Raw genomic sequence first — 22,922 nt, 5'->3', positions numbered from 1 at the left:
CCCCCCCCCATTGCTGCCCCCCAGGATGGAGCTTTGGCTGCCAGCAGCCCGTATCCCCCCATTAGTAACAGAGGAAAGGCCCCAGGGCCCAGCAGTGCAGAGCTGGGGGCTGCAGGAGACCTTCAGCCTTTTGTCTCCAGCATTAAGGAATTAATTATTTTGCTCTCATTCCTCTGGAATAAAACCCCATTTTAGAGCAGCCTCGTGAAATTGCATTTTGTTTTCTTCCCCCTCCCCGCCCCCCAATTCACTTCTATCTCATCACACCACCAACAAACCCAAAGGAGGGGGAGCTCACCCAAGTGCTGCCCAGGCTCCACTCTGACCCATAGGTGTGGGTGAAGGCAGAGTGGGACCCCCAGCTTCCCCCCCCCCCCCCCCCCCAGGGTGATGGCAGCACCATATGAGCCTCCTGCAGCCTCTGCTGAGCGATGCTCAATTGTTCAGAACCGAAAATGGAAATGAATACATACTGTTAAAGTCCCCCCGGCATCCCCACCCTCCCCAGCGCCTCTCAGCCTTGTTAATTGAATAGCACCGAGCAAATGAGGTCAGAGCTCACTGCAGCCAGACAAGGACGCAGAGCACACCGACAGCGGGCAGGTCTGTCTGCTGATTGCTCTTAGCATTCCTGCCAGCAACCGCTCATTAAAAGCCTAAAAGGCAGCGTAAGCATCCCGTCGGGTGTGAGCTCCGTCAGCCCTTCCCTCGTGGTTGAGGTGCAGGGAGTGGGATCTGAGCAGACAGGGGTTGTTCTGCCTGATCCCAACACACCCCATCCCACAGCCCCCCATCCTGACCCTGCTCTGCTCCCATCTCCCTCACACTGTGCCTCAGTTTCCCCAGCAGACATCCATATCTCCACACAGGGACCACCCTTAGGGATGCTCTCAGCTCCTCTCCATCCCATCTCCCACCCTTAGGGATGCTCTCAACTCCGTTCCATCCCTCCCACCCTACAACCAAGCTCCTACAGCAGCCTCAAGCTCCCACATTTCCCTCTAGGAACAAAGGAAGCTCTTCCTCCACCTCACCCCCCCATTTCCTCTTTCATTCCTTTCCCTCTCTCTATTTTTTTTAAGTAAGGAATGAGTTGTCTTCCCACAGATGTGACTAAAAGCACTCTGGAAATGTCAGCCACTGCTGGAAAGGGACCCAGATAACATTTAGCTTTAGGTAAGAGAGTAGATTTTCTCCGCACTAATTCATATTTATAAGCTCTCCTGTTCCCAGGGAGCGCGCGGCACTGATAGCACTTGCTGATTGCTAGTGAGCAGTGCAGGGAATTGTTTTCATATCTGAGATTAAAGAGTGCTTTCTGCTCCCAGTGGCACCTGTGTATTTACGCTGGTCATTCTCAATTCATTCTTATAAGATTAAGACTGGAAATGGGAAATGGTTATAGAGTGTCGAGGCGGCAGTGAGACCCAGGAGGGGGGGATAGGGGGGGAATACCCCCATTGGAGACCTGAGAGCCCCTCTGGGGTTCCCTATATAGACCCAAGGATGGAGCAGTGTGGATAGACAGACAGCCACGCAGCAGCTTGATTCCTATTAGGGTTTTTCAGCACATGGAAAGCAAAAAGCAAAGCCTTTCTCCTCCCCGAGACTGAGGATTTGGGGAACTTTTGGGGCTTCATTTTGCTTTTGTTTCTCTCATCCTTGTTGGGTTCATGTTTGCAGATGGGGCTGAGCCTCAAAACACGGGGAGAGGGAAAAGAGCTGCGGTGGGACATGGAGAGTCAAGGGGAGGAGGGAGGGGAACGGGGTGGAAAGGGAAAAAGGCGAAAGGAGAAACAATGGCAGAAGGCACCCCGGGGACTTCCTGAGAGGTTATAGAAATTCAAAGTAAGCCTTAGAGCCTCAAAGCTGTGTCAGTCACAGCCCCGGCGAGGGGATCACGAAGGCTGCGGCCGAACAATACCGGATTGTGTGAAGAAGGTGGGAAATAAGGGGTCTCAACGGCTCCGCTCACACCAGCGGTTCCGCTCGTCAAGCACGCGTTCCACATGAATCAATTCTGGACAGTGCCTCGGCATAATCCCCTCCAGCCCCACGATGACAACTTGAAGGAGAACTCGGAGCTGAGTGACAGCAGACGGAGCGCTGACATGGAGAGGCCGCAGGACTTCCCTGCCCGGCCCCTTCCCCTCCTTTCCCCCTCCCAATAACTTTTCATGAGCTGCAACCCCCATCCTGCATCCCCAACCCGCTGCTGGCAGCTCCTGCCCCTATGCTTACCATGGCTCTGAGTGGGGAAGGGCCCATACACCAAAGCCCCATAGGGGAAAGGAGGGGGGAAGGAGCTGAGATCAACCCCCTACCCCCAAAAAAAGAACATTATTGAGTGGGGAGTGAACAAAGAGCAGCACGGCTATGGGGCAGGAGGGTTTGGGGGGGCAGAGCCCAGCCAAGAGACCCCTCCCCTGTTAAGGAAGCATATGAAAGCACTGCTTTACCTGAACACCCAACACTCAGGACCTCCAGCAACAACTGCCATCCCCATTCAATGCATCCACTTGGAGGGATGAAGCAGCTGCCAGGCCCCCAAGCTTTAATTACCCCCTTATCAGGGGTGTGATGTGAGGTGTGGTTCTGTTAATTACTTCTCTGCAGCTGGAACCGTCCGTGTGTGTTTGCAGCTGAACTTCAAGGGGTTCTGACACCTGGTCCAGCTCCGGGATGGGGATGGGGGATAGGGGATGGGGATGGGGGATAGGGATAGGCATAGGCATAGTGGGTAGGGGATGGGGGTTAGGGAATGGGGATGGGGATGGGGGATGGGGATAGGGATAGGAATGGGGATGGGGATGGGGATGGGGATGGGGATGGGGTTAGGGATAGGGATAGGCAGAGTGGGTAGGGGATGGGGGTTAGGGAATGGGGATGGGGATGGGGGATAAGGAATGGGGATGGGGGTTAGGGAATGGGGATGGGGATGGGGGATAAGGAATGGGGATGGGGGTTAGGGAATGGGGACAGGGATAGGGAATGGGAATGGGGATGGGGATGGGGATGGGGGATAGGGATAGGGATAGGCATAGGGGGGAGGGGATGGGGGATAGTGAATGGGGATGGGGATGGGGGATAGTGAATGGGGATGGGGGATAGGGAATGGGGATAGGCATAGGGAATGGTGGATGGGGAATGGGGATGCCATGCCATGCTGTGCCCCAAAGCAGGGCAGGGGATCCTGGTTGCATCTGGGAGCTGTTGGCCAGGACACAATGAGCTCCTCTGAGGTCATAGGGAGGATATAAGGATGCTCCTGTGGCCCCGGAGCTGTAAGATCCCATAATCACTTCCCCACCACTTTGTGCCTTTGCCCTCTGCCTCATTAGGTAAAGTGTGTGTTATTAATAATCATATCAAGAAGAAAAAGCTGGTTTTGTCATCTCTGGATCCCATTCCTTTCTCGGGTTCCCTGTTCCTGTTCCACATCCCTGCTCAGGGAGGCAAAAGGTATAAAGGAAACTAATTAAAAATTGCCAGTGTCTTCTGTCGGAGCATTTGGGTGCGTTCAGTGGTGAAAGACGAGCGTCTTGTTGCAAGGAAATCAATTTTACACTTACAGGAGCAGAATAAATAGAGGTGGTGCGTTAAGGAAGGAGGGTGGGAGGGGGTCTGAGGGTAGCAGTATGGGTGCTGTCCCTATAGGGTGCCCATCTCCTCCTGCCCCATTGAGCCCATATAGCTGTGGGTGCTGTCCCCATAGGGTGCCCATCTCCTCCTGCCCCATTGAGCCCATATTGCTGTGGGTGCTGTCCCCATAGGGTGCCCATCTCCTCCTGCCCCATTGAGCCCATATTGCTGTGGCCCTGTGAGCACAGCTCTGTGCTGGTCCAAGGGAGATGCTGGTCCCCAAAAGCACAGCCCGGTGCTGTGAGCTCTGCTCCCATTAGGGGCTCATTATCCATCACTCTGCCTTTATTTGTGTCTCCTCTCTCTGTAGGAGTGTGGTTGGAACCTGTTGGTTTCGTGCACCATCCCGTTGTCTTTTTGGGGTCAGGGAAGTGATAAACAAAACAATTATCCCTAAAGGAGGGGGGGAGGGATAAGAGCCCATCACTCCATACCTCTCTCTGCACCCAGAAGTGATCAGTGCCATCAATGGGACCGGGGGGGGGGCTGCAGCAAAATGGCTTTGATGCTGAGATGCTGTAGGGGCAGCTGTGGGGCCGTCCTCACCATCACCCCCCCCTTCCTCCCCCTTATTGGCCCTATGGGATTTTCCTTTCTTCCCTCGTCACACCAGGACAGTTCCGATCCCTAATCCTCAAATTGTCCCTGGCTGGTTTTACGTACAGCTCTAAGCTCCTCATAATAGATTTATTTCTTAAAAAATAAAGAACAAGGGAAAAAAAAAGAGAGAGAGAGAGAGAGAGGGAAGGCAATAAAAAAAGCCCTCTGTGGGTTATTATGGGATATTTTTGTTTTAATTGAAAACTATTCTGAGCTTGGAGGAGCTTGGAGGGATGAACCCCTTCGTGGCTGATCCCAGTGGGTCCCATTGGATCCTTGGGTGTTGCAGGTGGGATATACAGAGGTGGGTGATGCCCCCACATGGATCCATCCCGACCCTATAGAGTGATTGGTGGTGCCAATGTTAATTGCATGGATCACATTTTGGCTGGGAGTGAGGCTGCAGGGCTGGGATTGTCTCATTGCTCTGCATGGGATTGAAAATAGATGGGGAGGGGAATGGAAATAGAGGGATGGGGGGTGATAGGGAGAGGGGTGTGGGGTAATATGGGGAGGGGTGTGGGGTGGATAGGGAGAGGGGATGGGGAGTGGATAGGGAGAGGGGATGGGGGATGATGGGGTGAGGGGAGGGGGGGTGGATAGGGGGAAGGATAGAGGGTGATAGAGGGAAGGATGGAGGGCACTGGGTAAGTCTGGTGGGTGGGAGAACTCTACTGGGGGTCTCAATATCCCATTGCCATGCTTTGGCTTCAGACCCCCAAAAGAGGAGCCCAGAGCAGAATGGAAGCACATAGCTCATCCACATGGAGGCAGGCAGAGTGCCATCCAGCCTGGCTTTCCCTTCATTAGGATCCATGCCATTCATTTCCTTAATAACCCACCTTGAAAGCTTTGAAGCACTCACAGCCCTGCTGAAGGTTCTGCTTCTGTTCCCCCATCAGCTCCAGATTAGAGCCAGGCTCCCAGCCATGACTTTACCCTGGGACACCTAAGGGTGAGCCCTGGAGCTCAGCAGGGTACCCAGCCCATGGCATCAGCTACAACCCCAGATGGGGACACGGCGTTGTTACACGGACTTAATGAAGTTGCTGAGATGGTTTCTTGGCGTTTCCTCGCTGCTTTTTTCTTCTTATTATTTGGGGAGAAGTTGCCTTGAAACCTCAGTTCGGTCTGGGGAAGGAGGAGGTCTCTGGGTGAATTAGCATTTATATAGCTGTGCCTTGCATTTCAAAACCCCCTTTATCTCTATTAGCACCTAATAAAGACAAAGCTTCGCTCTAATTCATAATTATAGCACTGGATGGAAATATTTGTGTTTCTATTCCCTGGGATTTCGCCTGGAAACCCCTCAGCCAATTTGGAGCCGAGCATCGCCCTGTTCCACCCTGAACCCAAAGCACTGAGGCCATCACTGTTTGCACCAGGGCTCCGTTGGTACAAAGGGGTGATGGTTTGCACGAGGGCTGGGTTGCTTTGACCCACACATATAGGGCATCACACACACAACAGGCAGCGGTGGGACATCACCCATCCAGCAGCGCTGTTACGGCTCCGCAGCGGCCGTGCCAACAAACAAAAAAGCGCCTCGATTGTGAATTCACGGCACTCCCCGACACAAATGGGTTTAAACTACCTTAAGTGTTTCAGCAGGGAACTGGCGCTGGCGGTGTAACACTGTATTACCGCAGCATTAGGAGTGAAGTATTGATCCTAATCCCTCGGTTCAAAAATAGGATTATCAGAAGGGAAGGGGAGGGAGGGGGCATTCGGGTGGGAGGACGTCCCATCCCCATCCCCATCCCCACACCTGTTCATATCCCCATTCCCATCCCCATCCCCATCCCCATTCCCATCTCCAACCCCGTCCCCGTCCCCATTCCCATCTCTATCCCCATCCCCGTCCCCATTCCCATTCCCATTTCCATCCCCGTCCCCATTCCCATCTCCATCCCCACCCCTTTCCCTATCCCCTCACCTGCCTACAAACCCATCCCCACTCCTTTCTCTATCTGCATCTCCATCCCCCTCCCAATCCCCATTACCATCCCTAACCCCCTCCCCACACCAAGGCAGCTCCTGAGCACTGTGGGTTTGTGCCCCCAGGGTCGGGATGGGGCTGAGCTCATTTTAGGTGCTGTCTGGGCACGGCTGTGGGATTCCTCCCCCCCGTGAGTCCCCGTGGCAGTGCCGGGGCCGTTCCGTGTGGCTGTCTCCAGACACACATTTCCATTACTCGGCCTCTGCAAAGCCGTCTCCCGATCGATAGCGGCGCCTTTATCCCCGATTGATCGATCGACCGATGGAGCAGAGCTCTGCCAGGCCCAGGCTCTGCTGCTCTTGTCCCCTTGGTGCTGAGCTGGGTTGCTGTGATGGAATGGGGCCGGGTGGGTTTGGGCTGCCCTATGCCATGCATAGGGAAGGGGCTGCATGGGCTCCTTTGCCCCTCATCCCATTGCACAGCTCTCGTCTCACTCCTAATCTCCTCTTTTTCCATATAATCCCCTCTCTCCTCCCGGACTCCCCTCCCTCTCCTCCTCTCCTCCCTTCCCTCTCTCCTCCCTATCCCCCCCCCCGCCCCCTCCTCGCAAGACAAATTACCCTTAATGATATGCTGAAGGCCATGACACCCATGTTGTCTCTTTGTCATCCTTCGCGGTGCAGTGTGAAAAGATAATACAAAATGCGGCACTTATCTACAATTGAGAGCCAAGACAACTTGCTAATCCCTTAATAACGCTCCGGCGAGGGCCCCATTGGCTGCGGCTCGAGGCTCCTGTGGCTGCATGCAAAATCACTGCCAAGGTCTGGGCTTCTCCTGCACTGCCTGCAGGGACTGCATTACTCCGGGCCCAGAGCACAGGGAGCACTGATGGGGGGTGGTGTGGGGAGAGGGGACCCCGGTGTTATAAGGATGCATCCCTTATGGGCCTCATCCCGAATGCTACACATGCAAAACTCCATCCCTGATGGGGTTGGGGGGGTGGTTTTATTCCTTCCGTGCTCAAGTTGCTGCTCTGGGCACCTTGGAGGGGGTTTGCTCTCCATGTACATCCATCTGCAATGAGCATCGCTGAGCCTGCAGCGCTGCAACCCCGCAGCATCCACAGAGTTGCAGCACTTCCTGCATCCCTTCACCCATCCCAACCCTGCACCCATTGCATCCCTGCACCCACAGCACTGCTGCTCCATAGCCTGGCAATGGGATGCTGGACGAGGTGATCCCGTTGTCCCCCCCCCCCCCCCCCAACCCAGCCCCGCTGTGACGGACAGAAATTGCCACTTAATTTCCGGCTTCCTTTCCCCTTCCCCACCCCCGCTGTGATTTACTTCTCCCCGGAGGAGCCCAAAAGCTGTAAACACACTTTTATTTGTCAGTTGTATCCCTGCAGCCTGCAAGGCTGTTGAAAAGGTAATATATGATTTCAGTCCTCTTTGCTTGATGATGTCGGTATTAGGAGCCCTACATATTTTATAGAAACCTCTACATGATCTTCCTTTATAAATCATTTAAATAGGAGTGTCTTTTCTTGGTGTGTGATATAAAATATTTACTGGAGTGGATGAAGGCTATTCATCCGTGTTTACCCTCCTGCCTACAGCCCGGCTCCATTTACCAACAGCCCGGCACGGCACGGCCCTTCGTGCTGCCTAGAAGGATGTGGTTGAAGCCCTATGGGGCTGGGGGTGTTGGTGCTTGGGGCGTTGGAGTTGGGGTATTGAAGATGGGAGTGATGGAGATGGGAGCATTGGAGATGGGGATGTAGGAGATGGGGGTGTTGGAGCTGGGGATGTTGGAGTTGGGGTGTTGTTGGAGATGGGGGTGTTGGAGATAGGGATGTTGGAGATGAGGGTGTTGGAGATGGGGGTGCTGGAAATGGAGATGTTGGAGCTTGGAGTGTTGGAGCTGGGTGTGTTGGAGATATAGGTGCTGGAGCTGGGGTTGTTGAAGCTGAGGGTATTGAAGATGGGAGTGTTGAAACTGAAGGTGTCAGAGCTGGGGATGTTGGAGTTGGGGGTGCTGGAAATGGGGATGTTGGAGCTTGGAGTGTTGGAGCTGAGGGTGCTGGAGCTGGGGGTGTTAAAGATTGGGATGTTGGAGATTGGGGTGTTGGTGCTGTGGGTGTCGGAGCTGGAGGTGTCGGAGCTGGGGGTGTTGGAGCTGGGGCCATCGGTGCTGGAGCTGCACTGTGTTCTGGGGCTGATTCACCACACAGCTCCATTTCACCACCAGAAGGAAAGGATTTAGCACAGCAGCTCAGTGCACGGCATCCCACGAGCTGTGTGTCGGGGTATCCATGATGGCATCATTCACTCACAACGCCGGCAGCTCCCGTCCCCATCCCCAACCCCTCAGCAGCTCCCAGGCCATTAGCATTCATTGCAATTCTTTCCATTTGTTACCTGGCAGGGAAATGAAAACACGTCGCTCCCCCCAGCGGGGTGTTCCCCACGGCGAGCCCCAACTTTTCAATCATTTCTTGGCACCGCCGTGGCAGAAATCAGCCCCCCCCACCCCCCAGGCAGGAGCAGCACTATTAAAAGCCTCGCCCAGGGGCATGTATTTTACATAAGACGCCGTGTACATGCTGTGCAACATTCAGGAGGATCATGCTGGAGCAATTGGTCCGGATATAATGCCGGTTACCTTGAGGGAGAGACAAGGGGAGCGATGCTCGCTCGATGCCGGGGGGAGCCATCCCCCCTGGGCTATAGGGATGGGGACATGGGGACACAGGGGGGCCCCTCTGTCCCAATCTCCATCCCCTCCTGCTGGATGCAGAGCCCCACTCCCTCCTCCTTCTCCATGGGGTGGATGGGGGGGGGACGAGCAGCTCAAGCACCGAACTCAATGTCTAGTGGCCTGAAAAGTTTCATTTCCTGCTGGCGAGGGCCCTGCAGAACGGCATGTAAAGGAGCTGCGGTGCCTGTACACAATTACACACCCGGCTGCCTTATTTCATGGAAATCAATGGCCGCAGAGGGACGGCGCGTCAGGGGCTCTGCAGCAGAGCACGATGCTGGTCCCCCCCCAACACACACCGTGTGTCCTCACACCGTGTCCCATCCAGGAGCAGCTCTGTGTCCACATCCATAGGGAGAATGGAGAGGTGCTGCGTGCTGAGTGTGTTCATCCCCACGTGCTGCACTCAGCTCTCCCTGTCTCCTGCTATTTCCATAAATCATCCCTTGAGCAGGTGTTTTCCTGGGTGCTCGGCAGCCAGCAGCTTGTTCCAGGGACGGCTGCTGCTGTATCACTTGTAGCTATCAGCAGATAAGGCCGGGGACAGGAGCAGAGAGAGGGGAGAGGGGGGGACGGAGAGCTGATGTGACAACTGCAGAGCACGAGGAGAGCGGTGACGTGGGGGGAGAGGGGGGCAAAGAGCAGCAGCAGAGCCTGGGAGGGGGCAGAGAGCACAGAACCCCGATCACAGAAAGCAATGGGGCCACAGACCTCAGTGCTGGGGGAGTTTGGGGGTCTTACACAGCAGGAAACCCCAACCAAACCCAGCCCCCCTCATGAAGCTGCCTTTAGCACAGGGGTGGGATGGGCACAAAGCTCCCAATCACCCCCATGTGCCCCCACCTGCAGCTTCAATTACAACCTGAGATTGCTGCTCCAGGAGCTCCGGGCTCTGTAAAATCCCATTTCAGACACGGCCGGCCATACATGACGGCTGACCCCGCAGCACTCCAATGGGCACAGGGCCACCCCAACCATCACCCACCAAAACCACAGAGCCCATTCCAAGAGCCCCAAGCCGGGCTGAGCCAAAAGAGCCCTTTCAGACCTTCAAAATCCATGACTCCATTAATTAATTACTAACGACGATCCGTCTCAGCCTCTCGCCTGCCAGCTCGCTATTTTTAACTCCCTATTTCCAACCCCTCGTGTTAAAAAAATCATGAATCCGGGCTGAAAAAGCCTCACGCCGTCGCTCCATCCCAGCCATCCCCCATTCAATCCCCTCCAGGCTCTCTCCCGATGCGCCTCGGTCCCGTTCAGTCGCTGCTGGCACGCAGATGGTCCCATTAAAAAGCAAAATGAGTCTTTCACCCTCTCGTGGCAAAACTTCAGAGCTTCGGATCAGCTGTACGAGCTCGCATTAATTAACAGCGGATTGTTCTTATTCTGCTCATTGTGCTGAAATATGCGTTTAAACGCTGGGAACCAACGAGGAAAGTTGCGTGGGGATGTGAGTAACACAACATGCACCGCTGGGTGGCCGGTGCCAGAGCTGCTGTTCTATGGGGCAATGGCTCTGAGGGATGGGGAAGCCATAGGGGGGGACACACCAACATTGAGATGGGGGGACCCCATAACCAACCCCTAAATGGCCCATGGGGCAACTGAGGCAGAGGAGAGCTTGGGGAGATGCCATATCCCACCCCACAGCGCCCACCCGCCGGGCTGCACCACCTCTGATAATTAAATACTATCAACAATTGCATATTAATTAATTTAATATCCATTATTATTCATTAAGGTGGTAATTAAATCCTTTCCGTAATTAACACACCACCCAGCTCGGCCGTCTGGCGTCACGGCCCCTTTGCACCAGTGGGGTTGGGGAATGGGGAGGGAGCTGAGCGTGGCCACCCCAATGCAACCCAATGCATCCCATTGCATCAGACTGCACCTCATTGCATCCTAGTGCATGTCAGTGCACCCCATTGCATGTCAGTGCACCTCATTGCGTCCCACTGCACCCCAATGCATCAGACTGCACCTCAGTGCATCCCAGTGCACCCCACTGCACCTCACTGCATCCCACTGCATGTCAGTGCACCCCATTGCATTCTACTGCATCCCAATGCACCCCATTGCATCCCACTGCACCCCAATGCATCAGACTGCACCTCACTGCATCCCACTGCATGTCAGTGCACCCCATTGCATCCCACTTCACCCCATTGCATGCCAATGCATCCTGCTGCACCTCACTTCATCCCACTGCACCCCTGTTGCATCCCAATGCACCCCACTGCACCTTGTTGCATCCCACTGCACCTCAATGCAACCCATTGCACCCTGTTGCATCCCAATGCACCTCAATGCACCCACTGCACCCTGTTGCATCCCATTGCACCCCACTGCACCCCACTGCACCCTGTTGCATCCCAATGCACCCTAGTGCTGCTGGGTCGTTGCAGCATCCAGGCTCAGCCTGCAGCACGACGGGCAGGGAAAGGCACATCTCCAAAGCCAGGGCTGGAGAGGGGGGGTAGATAGGAGGGGAAGGGGGGGTGGGGTGGGAGGGGGAGCTCACATGACATTTCTTTTTTATTTTATTATAAAAAAATACAGAATCCAAATGAGGTGGTGATCCGGATTTACCATCAGCACGACGTCGAAGGACGAAAAAGCGGCGTGGCGAAGGACGAAGCTATAGGAGACCAACACGTATAATAGAAAACAACCCCCAGCACCCACCATGGGCTGCTCCCAACGCAAAGACTGACCCAAAGCGACTCCCCACAACCCCCCCATCCCCACCCCGAAGCCCCCCCTGGTCCACCCCCCTTTTTCCTCCCCTCTGCTCAGAGCTCCCTGCGAGTGCTGCTGCCCTCAGCGCTGCTCCCCATCTCTCTCACAGTCGCTGTACACAATATAGATATTTATATATATAATCTATATATATATAAAACACAGAACCGAAGGCTTGAGGGGGGGATTTGGGGGTGGGCTGCTCCATATTGAGGACCCTTAAGGGTACCTGGAGAGCCACGTTGTACCCACTTGCCTTCCAGAACCACGACCCGGTCAGGACACACACAGGGAGATGGGGGGGGGGCACAGGGGGAGGAATGCTGCTTCTTTTAGTGTTGTTTTGTATTATTATTATTATAATAATTATATATATATATATATATTTTAGGGCTTTTTTTTTTTTTTCTTTTTTTTGTCGTTTTCTCTTTTTGATGGTTGGAGATGAGCTTATTGCAGAGAGATTTCAGCAAGTCCTAAGTCTAGAAAATGGCCAACAAAAAAATAAGAAATAAAATAAACCCTTTCCATAAAATCCATTCTCGACAATACATTAAACCCCCCCCCCCATATCCCACCCCAAAAAGAAAAGAAACCAAACCCCAAAAAACCACACGCTCACATACAGCTGTATGTACAGGGGGGGCCCAGACCCTAATAGAAGGGTTGGATTGGGGGGGCCAAGTGGGGAAGTGGTGTCCATGGGGTGGGCTTGGGGCTGCCATCCCCAGTGTGAGCCCCCCCCTTGGGGGTGGGGGGTGCAGTCCTGGATTTAAGGCGAGGAGGGGCCGGGCCCCTCTCTGGTTCATCTCCCAGCCCCGTCCTTTGGGGCTGATGGCAGATCGGGATTTCCACGTGGGTGTAGAGAAGGAAGAGAAGAAGCCAAAGCCGTTGGGGGCACCGTGAGCACGGCTGCGTGTTGGCCCCAAATGCACCTCCAGGATGACATCGATGGCAGAGCTGTGCTGGGAGGCAGCGAGGAGGTGGAGAGCATCAACCCGAAGGCTGCTCCGTTCTGGTGCAGGAGATCCAGCCCCAGCGAGGCACAGGCAGTGCCCACTGCCCCGCTCCAGCCCCGGATCCAGCCGAGCGCCCGGAGGGGCTCCCGGTGCCACGTGGGACCCCCAGGTAATGCTGCATGGCTGCCCCATGGGGACGGTGAGCAAAGAGAATGGGGCTGCCCTGCTGTCCTCGTGTCCATCCAGGGTTGTGTCCCCATGTGCGGGTGGCACCGTGCTGCATCCATCTGTCCGTCCATCTCGCCGTGCCAGGCGAGGGCGATGTGCCACAGGGTCCCCGTGTGGGTCAGTCTGACACGGGGCAACCAGGGCAGAACCAGCCAAGAAAAATAAAAATCTTGTAAAACAAATTAAAAAAACAACAAAGGAAAAGGAAAAAATGAAACCAAACCAACCCCCAAAGAACACCCGACAGGACTCTATATTTGGTCTAGAAATGTAAAAAGCAGCATCCTATGGGAAGGTCGCTGCTGCAGGGATGGGTGCTCTCCGTGCTCATGGTGATCCCCATTCCCTGCTGTGATGCAGGGCAGGATGCAGGTCGGGCAGGGTGCAGTGGGGCTCCTGGCAGTGATGCAGCCCCAGCTCTGTCCTGTGTTGGTGCTGAGGCTGCTCTGTCCCATCCCATCCCATCCGTCCTGTGGTGCTAAGAGCCCAGCAGAGTCCAGAAGACCGGAGCGGCCACCAGCACGGCACGAGGCACTGCAAGGCTGCAGCACGAGTTGTTGCTGGTGAAGATGGGCTCTGGGGACTCATAGAGGGAATCGTCTGCAAAAAGGAAAGAGAGAAGTGTGAGCTGGTGTAGTCTGCCTGGCTCTACGTGGCACTATAATGGGTTGGGGTCCAGATGGGCGCTGCGTGCACCAACCCCACACAGCAGGAGCTCAGCTCCCATAGAACATCCCCACACCAAGGGGACGAGGTGGGGGTCCCGTCCCCGTGTGCCAAACATGAAGGCAGTTCTACACGAGGTGGATGGGATCCAAAGCACGAGCAGCTCGGACAGCAGCCAGGCCTGGAGCCGGCCCAGCAGCACGGTGACAGCCGGGTGCCAACACGGTGCCTTGGGCACTGCGACTCTAATGATGACTCAAGCTCTAAACACACTCCCTGAGCTCTGCCTGCTTACACTGCATTAAGGATCTGGACCCTTCTCTGCTCCTGCAGGGTCCCCAATAGGGATGTGTGTCCAGGAGCCCTCGGACCCCCCAGGAATAGGGAGCAAACCCTCCCTATACATCACTGCGTAAAGGCAGCCTTATATCTCCACCAGGCAGCAGAATAATGTGGGCAGAGATGGGTTCCCCCCTCCATGCCCCAGCCCTGAACAAAACAGAATGATATTTTTTTCTACAGCCGGTTTCATTATATTGGGTTTTATTTTAAAGCCATGCAAAATAGGGGGGAAGAGGGAAAAAAAGAGAAAGACATCCTTTTAAATGGTGACATTTCGCAGGCACTCAGCCCTTCCCCAGGGAGAGCTGCTGCCATTTGCTAATTACACGTTAACAGGAGAAGAAAATTATTAATTTGTTTTTTTAAATGGCTGAGTTATTTGATTCTGAAAAGTAGCCACTGTGCAAGAGATTAGCAGGGTGGGGTTTTTTTTCCCCTTCTATCTGGAACCCAGCAGGGCAGCGACCTCGGCCATGTGCCACCCCCACAGCCATAGGGACTGATGTGCTGCAGGGATGGGATGTGGCCACTCCAAGAGGCTCCTGCCCCACATCGTCACCCCCCTGTGTGCCCAATGTATTCCATGCCCCCCCATTATGGCTGCATGGCTGTGCCCCAACCCCCTCCATGCATCACTTACTCGTCGGCCGAACGTAAACCTTCAGCTTGAGGCAGGGTCTGTCCACCACGTTTGGGGGGGACGCAGCTGCAGAGGGGCACAAAGCAGAGAGAAATGTCTATGTGAGAGCAGGGCAGCAGCTCAGAACCCTCCCCACATTGCAGTGCCAAGGTGAGGGCTCAGAGCAGAGACCCACATGTGGGCATGATGCTCAGCTGCAGCAGCCCCATAGGGGACACACAGTTGGGGGGGACATAGAGGGGACACTGGGGGCTCTATGGGCAGGAGGTGGCCGTGGTGGCTCCAATGGTGTTGCACAGAGCAATGGGTCCGCAAGGCAGGAGGAGGAGAAGGCAGAGCTCACAGGGAGAGACAAAGGGAGTAATTGCAATAATTACCTCGGTGAAAGTCCCCGCTCAATACGGGGAAAATGTGAATGTTATATATGTGCTTTTAAAGGAATTTCATTTTCTTTTCTCTTCCCTCTCTCCTCTTATTTTTTTTCTCTCTCTCTTTTATGAATTAAAGGAGAGAAGGGCGCATTACTCACCATAAAGTTTCATCTGAGCTTAAAGGAAGGAGGGGGAAATGGGTTATGGGTTAACACACAGTGATGGTGTTAAGGTGGGGAGGGGGATGACACCCACCTGCCCCCCATCTCCACCCTCATCTCTAGGGACACAGTGCCACCATGGCCACATCCCCACGGCTCAGAGCAGCACGTAGAGCTTCTCCCCTTTCCCTTTCCCCTCCTTCCCTTGTGCTGTGATTTCAGCATTGAGGGAAGGTCGAGGCTCTGTGTTATCCCCAGGGTCCCCACGTGCCCTTGACCCAGCACAGCAGCACAGCCACCATCCCCATGCCCGGGAGGTTAATGGCATTCCAATTTGTGAGCTCGAGGAGGAGGTAATTTCTTTTCTTTCATGTCTGCTAAATACGGCGCCTCAAAAAGAGGCGTAATTTCTAATGTTCCGCATGACATGAATCCTAACCGGTTTAGCAATGATCAGCTTCACCATTTACTTCTGTGTAATCTCTCCCTAACGACGTTAAAAATATAGAAAAAAATAAATGAAAATTAAATATAAATATATATATATATATAAAATAAATCGGGGTGAGGGCTCTTGCTTGTGGAGGGGGAAGAATAAAGAGACATGGACGCGGTTATTTCACCAGTGACATTTTGCATGGGGAGGGGGGGGGGAAGAGAGCGAGGGGGGCAAGATGGTAATTTAATATAGATAAAAGGAACAAATTAAGTGGGCTGCAAACAGGAGAGAAAAAAAAAAAGGGGGAGAAATAATAATGGAGATAAGCAGGGAGAGGAGAGCGGTGGCGGCGCCTCCTTGTGCCGCGCTGGGTCGCGGGCTCTCATTGCTTTTCATTCTGTTTTCCTCTCCTCATTGCTCTCTATGGTTTTCCCCCACCAGCTCTGGAGGAGGATGTTAAAGCAAGGGATGGAGTGCGGGTGCTGCTTTAGGGCTGTGTGCTCATTGCAGTGCTACGGGTGTTTATCCACACTCACAGATGTAGTAATACTCGTGGCCGGGGCGGAACTCGAAGCCCAAAGAAAAAGGGGTGAAGAGTTGGAACTTCTCAGAGAACTTGAGGGGTCCGCTGGGTGAGTCGGGTCGGTTACACTCCCAACGTTTGAAGCCTTTCTGCCTATGGTCGCAGGACGCGTGGCCCTCGTAGTTCACCATATAGAGGACGTAGCGCTCCATGCGCTCAGCAGGCAGCGGCTCCTCGTAGTGTGGGCAGTAGATATCCAGGTAGTCATTGATGCTCACCTCCACCGTGTAGTCCCCGCGGTGGAACCTGCAGCATTGGAAGCATTAGAAGCAGCATCTCCAACCCCAAACCCCACCCTGACCCCAACCCCATCCCTAACCCAACCCCAACCCCATCCCTAACCCAACCGCAACCCTAACCCCATCCCTAACCCAACCCAAACGCCATCCCTAATGCAACCCCAATCCCATCCCTAACCCAACCCCCTACTCCCCCATTTAGATCCCCAACTATTAGGCTGCCCCCCTCACTCCCACCCCCCCTTCACACCAACCCCAGAAGATTAAGCCCGGCACCTCGTTGTTATAAGATTAATAAGCCCGCGACGCTCGCTACTAAAGTAGCACAAAATCATTATTCACCACGATAGCATCGACCCCTTTTGGTATTAATGCCGATGCGTGCCACAATCCTATTGTAATTTGCGTTTTTTTGGCACTGATTATCTGAGAGATTAAGGGATTAGCAGAGACGGGAGAGGGCTGCGCGTGGCAGCTCCCACCCCGCAGCACCTGGCCCCTGCTCCTGGCACCCCAGGGACCCCCAGCTGCAGCCCCCCCCCAATCCCAGCCTTGTGTCCCCCAGGACACCGCACAGCATTTCTGCTCTCTTTTTCCCTCTTTGTTAATTAATTGGAGGCTCCTGCAGTGCTGTTCTTAGGCACTGTGGTGCATATCCCATATACACCCCATACTGCTGGGGGTCTGCACTCTCAGCACCCACCTACAGCCACCCCCCTCCCATCCAAAGCACTGCCCTACATCCCTTCCCCAAGCACCTAGGCTGAGGCTGGCTGCAACTCATCACATGGATGCCCTATGTGTCCCCAATGGGGACAATGATAACACAGGAGGGTAACCAAACCAGCATCCCAAAACGGATGCTGTGATGAGGTATGTGTGTATGTGGGGGGGGGTCCGGTCCTTGTGCCCTCCTGCTCGTTACCCACTTCATAAGCACTCTGATCACACAGGGATACGCGCTAATTAAGGAGAAGGGCTTTTTCTCTCTCTCTCTCTCCTTCCCTCTCCTCTTCCAAGTCGGTTGTGCCAACCCTGCCCCTGGCAAGGTAACATTTTAAAATGTAAAATTAATACAAAGGGCCTCGATTTACTGGGAAACAATTTCAAACACATACAAAACAATAGCAAAAAAAAAAGAGAGAAGGAAAGAAAGCAAAGCAAAGCAAAGCAAAACGTGCAAAGCTCCTCTGCCTTCCTTTTATTTATAAAAATTATTTATTTTAATGATTGTTATTTATGTCTGAGCAAAAAGGCAACTGTAACAGAAGGGCTCGTGCTCATCAGGGGAATAATAATAATAATAATAATAATTATTGTTATTTTGGGAGGGGGGGGAGGAAGGAAAAGATCAACCGACTCCAAGGGCTTTTGCTGGACTGACAAAGTGGTGAATTAAAGGGGATGAATGGAGCAGACAGAGAGTGGTGGGGAGTAAGTCCCAGCATGGGGGTCTCAGCTGGAAGTGGGTCCTGGACCCCCCATCCCATCCCATCCCATCCCATCCCATCCCATCCCATCCCATCCCATCCCATCCCATCCCCATCCCATCCCATCCCTGTGTCCCCATCCCCACAGACACGACCCAACGCAAGGGGTTGGAAGACACATAGTGAAAAGGGAAGGAGGTTTCAGGGTGCAGGTTGGGGGTCGCAGCAGGACGCTGTGCTGGCACACAGGGACAGGCAGCACAGACAGCTGGGCACCCCAACCTTGGCAATGCCACACTGCATCCCCATCCCTACAGCCCTATACCCATGCAGCGCTCCCAAATGGGGCTCATCCCTAAGGACGTTCAAGGATGTGGTTGGGACAATCAAATCACATCCCCATCTCCATGTGCCAAGGACACAACAGCCACCAATGGTCCCTCAGCTGCCGGTGCCTTTGTCTTGGCTTCACCCTGGCTTTTCCTTCCAGCAAATCTTTATGCACACACCAAACCCCCCTCCCCTCCTTTACAACACCATCCCCGCCGCACCGAGGGATGCGGGGCCACGGGCAGCACGGCTCCGTCTGCTAATTTGTTATCGTTTAAAGTCGTTCAAGACCACAAAATGTCAACAGCGTTTTAAAACCCCGCCGCCTGGAACTGCTGTCCCCGCAGCAGGGCTGCCAGGCCGTGCTAATTAGAAGGAGTGGGATTGGAGCTTGTCTAAACGAGGCACGGCGTTAATTCGTCTGGTTGGAAATATACAATAAAATATATAATAAAATATAGAACGTAAAATATTTGGGGGTTTTGGGGTCGGGAGGTGAGGTTGGGGGGGTGGTTCTGTGTTACGGTGCGACGCAAAGAGGCAATAAAAACCAGTGTGAAATGGTGAAAAAATGGTGAAATGCAGCAGCAAAAAGGGAGATATGGCGGCTGCTTCAGCTGTGAGTGAGATAGAAGCGTCTGCTGTCATATGTGGGGCTGAGAACTTGGGGCCCTATGAGAGATGTGGGGCCTGTGCAGGGACATTGAGCATATGGGGTCTTGGGGTGGCTATGGGGCTATGGGGGCCATGGGGCCTGCAGGGTCCATGAGGTCTGTGATGGTTATGAGGTCTATGGGGTCAAGAGACCATGAGGTCTTTGCAATCTGTGGGGTCACAGAGGTGTGGGGCTATGGGGCCTGTAGGGATATAAAGGCCTGTGGATCTATGGGGTCTGTGGGAATATAGAGGCTTGTGGGGTGATATGGGCCTGTGAAGTTAGAGAAGCCTATGGGGTGATAGGAGTCTGTGGAGCCATGGGGCCTGTGGGGTCTTGGTGTGGCTGTGGGGGTCTGTGGGTCCTATGGTGGTTGTGGGGCCTGTGGGACCTATGAGGCCATGGGGCCTATGGGAGCTATGAGGGGTTTTGGGATGGCTGTGGGGCTTTGGGGTCTGTGGTGGTCATGGGGCCAGTTGGCACCTGTGGGATCTGTGGGGCCCATGGGGTCATAAGGCTTGTGGGGTAATAGTGGCCTGTGGGGCCATGGGGGCCATGGTGCTTATGGGGGCCATGGTGCTTATGGGGGCCATGGAGCTTATAGGGGCCATGGATCTTGCCCAGCGCCCAAGGGTTAAGGTGGGAGTGCTGGTTTCTCCGTGACAAAGATGAATGGAGCAGCCCCGGCGTCTCCCTCCGATGGGATGTTGCACTTGACAATTGACTACTCGCAGCTTTCAGCTCTGTCAGCTACCATTAAGGCTGGGATCCTGGCTAATTGGGTGCTTCATTAGGGGCATTCGTTACTGTTAGTGCTGCCTGACAGCTCGGCCTGCTCTGCTGGCAGAGGAATGGGGCTGCCCCAACCCTCCATTCCCCCCGCCCCAAAGCCTGAGGAATCCCCATGGGGTGGGTAAGGGGGGATGACCCCAGGCTATGGGAGCCCGCAGTGTCCCTTGGGCTGCATCTCTCATCCTCATCTCTGGGGGACTGTTAATTGAGAACTCATGCGCTGGGTCCTTTTGCATGATAAGAGAGGAAACCCATCAGAGTGAAATTGCCTGGAATAAAATCTCAGCTTTAACGAAGCGCCTTGATACAGGGACACAGCACCAACATCTTCCCTTCCACCAAGGAGAACAACCCAAGGGCCCACCCTATGGCACAGCCCCACGCTGCTTTTGTTTCAATGCTTTCCCTATAACCCCCAAGCAACCAGCATCCCCATAGCACTGCATGGTGCCAGCCTTCCCCCTGCACCCCCCTGGCTCCTGCAGATGCTGTCGGTGCCCACCTGCCGGCACCGCGGCCGCACCGTCCCTGTTTGCCGAGGCAGGACACGCACTCTTTCCATCTCAAGCTCATTTTTTTGTTTAAATCTCATCTAAATTCAGATCCCGGTGACCCTCAGAGGACAGCAAACACAACCCCCTCGTACCCCTGCACTGCGAACCCCATAGAAGCACCCAAAGCTTTGGGGTATCGGCACTTAGACCCCATCTTATGCCCTCACTGCCTCGCTTTCCCCTTGGCCATCAGCCTCCCCCTCCCATAAGGAGCCCCATTGAAGCTCAGCAGCCCCACACATCACTGCAGGGTGTTCGTCTCGTGGTGATGTTACACCCTGCACGACCAGCCCGTGTCCCAAGGGTTAAAGAATTCAGCTTTTTCTTTCCTGAACAGCTTGAAAAGAGGTATGATTGCACTCAAATACATTGCGAGGAGGGGGGGGGAGGAGGACTGGGGGGGGGGGGAGGTTGATATTACGGATGGAAAAGAGCTATTTAAGCTGAAGAACGGCATTGGCACATAAACAAATGGGTATAAACCGGCCATGAATAAATTGAGGCTGGAAATTAGGAGGTGTGGAACCATCAGAGCTTTGGAACCGGTGGGCTGCGGCTCCAGGGGTCCCCTCGGCCTCGTTGGACCCGGCCTTGAAAATCCTCCCTTCCACCTTCACCTCCAGCAAATCTCCTTCATTCAAATGGTCACAGCGTGATCAGGAGTAATAAACCTCTCGCAGAGCAAAAGAAACCGGCTCGCCCCTCAACCCCCAGCCTCGCCCCGCAATGTCTGGCTGAGCTCAACCTGATGGAAATGCAAATAAACCACAGCGGACAACCGGGAGGACCCCGAGCCGAGCTCCCCCCGCAGGGAAACGTGCGAGAAAACAGCAAAAAGCGAGAAAACAGCAAAAAAAAAAGGCGATAAAACAGCAGCACCAGGCAGCGCCCATCCCGCGGGGCCGGGGGGGAATTGAGCTCCCGAGGGAGGAGGCGAGGACGCGTGATCCGCAGCGCTCCGGCTCTTTTCTCTATTAATCCCGTTGCTCTGCTGGTTCCTGGCATGTCCGTGGCCGGCAATGGACTTCACGCCGGGATCGTTTAAGCTCGTTTTCCCATCTGTTTCTTTCTTTTTTTTGCTATATCTCCTTGGCCGGCCGCGTTACTGAGCCGTGGAGCTGCGATGCTGAGCGCTGCGGGGCGATGTGCGCCGTGCGAATGAATAGGGTGCCCCAAGTGGAGCTTCTGGGGCCGCTTTTGGAGCCCATATGGGGAATGGGAGCAGCTCTTGGGGCTGCTTTTAGGGCACCCGGGCTCAACATGAGGGCAGAGCTCAGCCCTCAGCACCACCCACAGCTGCCCCATCTCAAGGACTGCGCTCATTACACGTGTTGGTAAGACACCCAGCATGGCCATAGAGCCAACAGAGCAGGGCTGTGATCCCTCCCAGCCGGGACAGTTTCCTTCACTCCCTTCCAGCTCTCACACCCTGCTGCAACGCGGCATTAACGCGCATGGCCACCGCTCTGCGGCACCGGCACCAGCGCAGCATGGCGAGGATCCCATCCCATCCCATCCCATCCCATCCCATCCCATCCCATCCCATCCCATCCCATCCCATCCCATCCCATCCCATCCCATCCCATCCCATCCCATTTAATCCTATTCCATCCCATGCTTCCCATCTCATCCCATCTCATCCCATCCCATCCCATCCCATCCCATCCCATCCCATCCCATCCCATCCCATCCCATCCCATCCCATCCCATCCCCATCCCCATCCCATCCCATCCCATCCCATCCCATCCCATGCCCAGTGGCAGCCCTACGTGCAGCATTAGACAGCAGCCAGCCCCATAGCACGCCTCGGTGCATGCAGATGTGCAGCATCACTGCATGCTCCAGAACCACAATATGGCTCCAGAGCATCACAACAGCTCCAGCATCACAACAGCTCCAGAACCACAGCATGGCTCTGGTACCATGGCACAGCTCTAGTACCATGGCACAGCTCCGGCACAGCTCCAGCACGGCTCTGGCTGCAGCTCATGGTGTGCCTGTAATGTGGTCTTATGGGACCCGTCGTACACACACCACGTAAATTATTTAATTTCTCCAAACTGCTGCACCTTTATAAATCATTAAAAGCTCCTTTTGATCTGTGTTAATGAGGTTTCCTGAATGTGGTGCCTGAAAACGCACTTCAGCGCCGGAGAGCGAATCAGCTAATTAAAAAAATAAAGAAGGAGCAAGTGGGAGCAAAGGGAGCAGGAGGAGGGATGGGGACATGGACAGGGATGGGCACCAGCACCTGCACAGCATGAAGCCCTGAATATAGGAGGGCAAGAGTGCAATGTAGGGACACCATTATATTCCCCCCACCCCTTTTAGGAGAGGCCGTGGGACGGGGCAATGGGTGATAAGACACCATCGGAGCCACCATCAGCCATCACTTGGCTGATATTAAAGCCCTGACAGCTTTAATATCAATATTTATCTTGACTCCCAAACTCTGAGCCTGGTTACATATTCAGCAGCTCGATTACAGTTATCTGGGATGATGGTGACGGCTCCCACCGACGGGAGGTTACCTGGGGCTTAACGTTGGCTGACAGCCCCGTGGCTGAGCCTTATAGTGGGGATATGTAGGGGGTGGTGGGACCCTGGTGTGGATGGCAGCACTGGGTGGGAAACCCCATTAACCCATCACCAGCATCCAGCACAGAGCAGAGCTTTGATTTGGCTCCTGGCTGTGGGTTACAGTGCAAAACACAGCCCAAAGTGAGAACCCTGCTGCCTCCACCAACACAGCATTGGGTGCTGCCTCGTAGCACTGAGCGGCGCTTTCAAGGCCATCACACCCCAATGGTGCTGCTCACAGATAAAAGCTTTGTGTAACTCTC

At 54.3% G+C, this 22,922-nt stretch overlaps 1 protein-coding gene across 1 annotated transcript in view; it reads right to left on the bottom strand.

The window, feature by feature from the left end:
* Window positions 1-11,467: 11,467 nt before the first annotated feature.
* EFNA2 (ephrin A2) overlaps window positions 11,468-22,922 on the bottom strand; it is a 30,737-nt gene continuing 19,282 nt past the window's right edge. The window contains exons 2-4 of the mRNA XM_015886372.3: window positions 16,032-16,324; window positions 14,525-14,590; window positions 11,468-13,476 (exon numbers count right to left, since the gene is read on the bottom strand). Of these exons, the coding sequence (XP_015741858.1) occupies window positions 13,355-13,476; window positions 14,525-14,590; window positions 16,032-16,324 (481 nt within the window). The 3' untranslated portion in view covers window positions 11,468-13,354. The remainder of the gene's footprint in view (window positions 13,477-14,524; window positions 14,591-16,031; window positions 16,325-22,922) is intronic.

The sequence above is a fragment of the Coturnix japonica genome, chromosome 16 (genome assembly GCF_054131305.1).
Source record: "Coturnix japonica strain WE chromosome 16, WE-NBRP24, whole genome shotgun sequence".
NCBI classification, from domain to species: domain Eukaryota; kingdom Metazoa; phylum Chordata; class Aves; order Galliformes; family Phasianidae; genus Coturnix; species Coturnix japonica.
The sequence above is the reverse complement of the archived record's forward strand: the minus strand, read 5'-3'. Positions and strand labels throughout refer to the sequence as shown.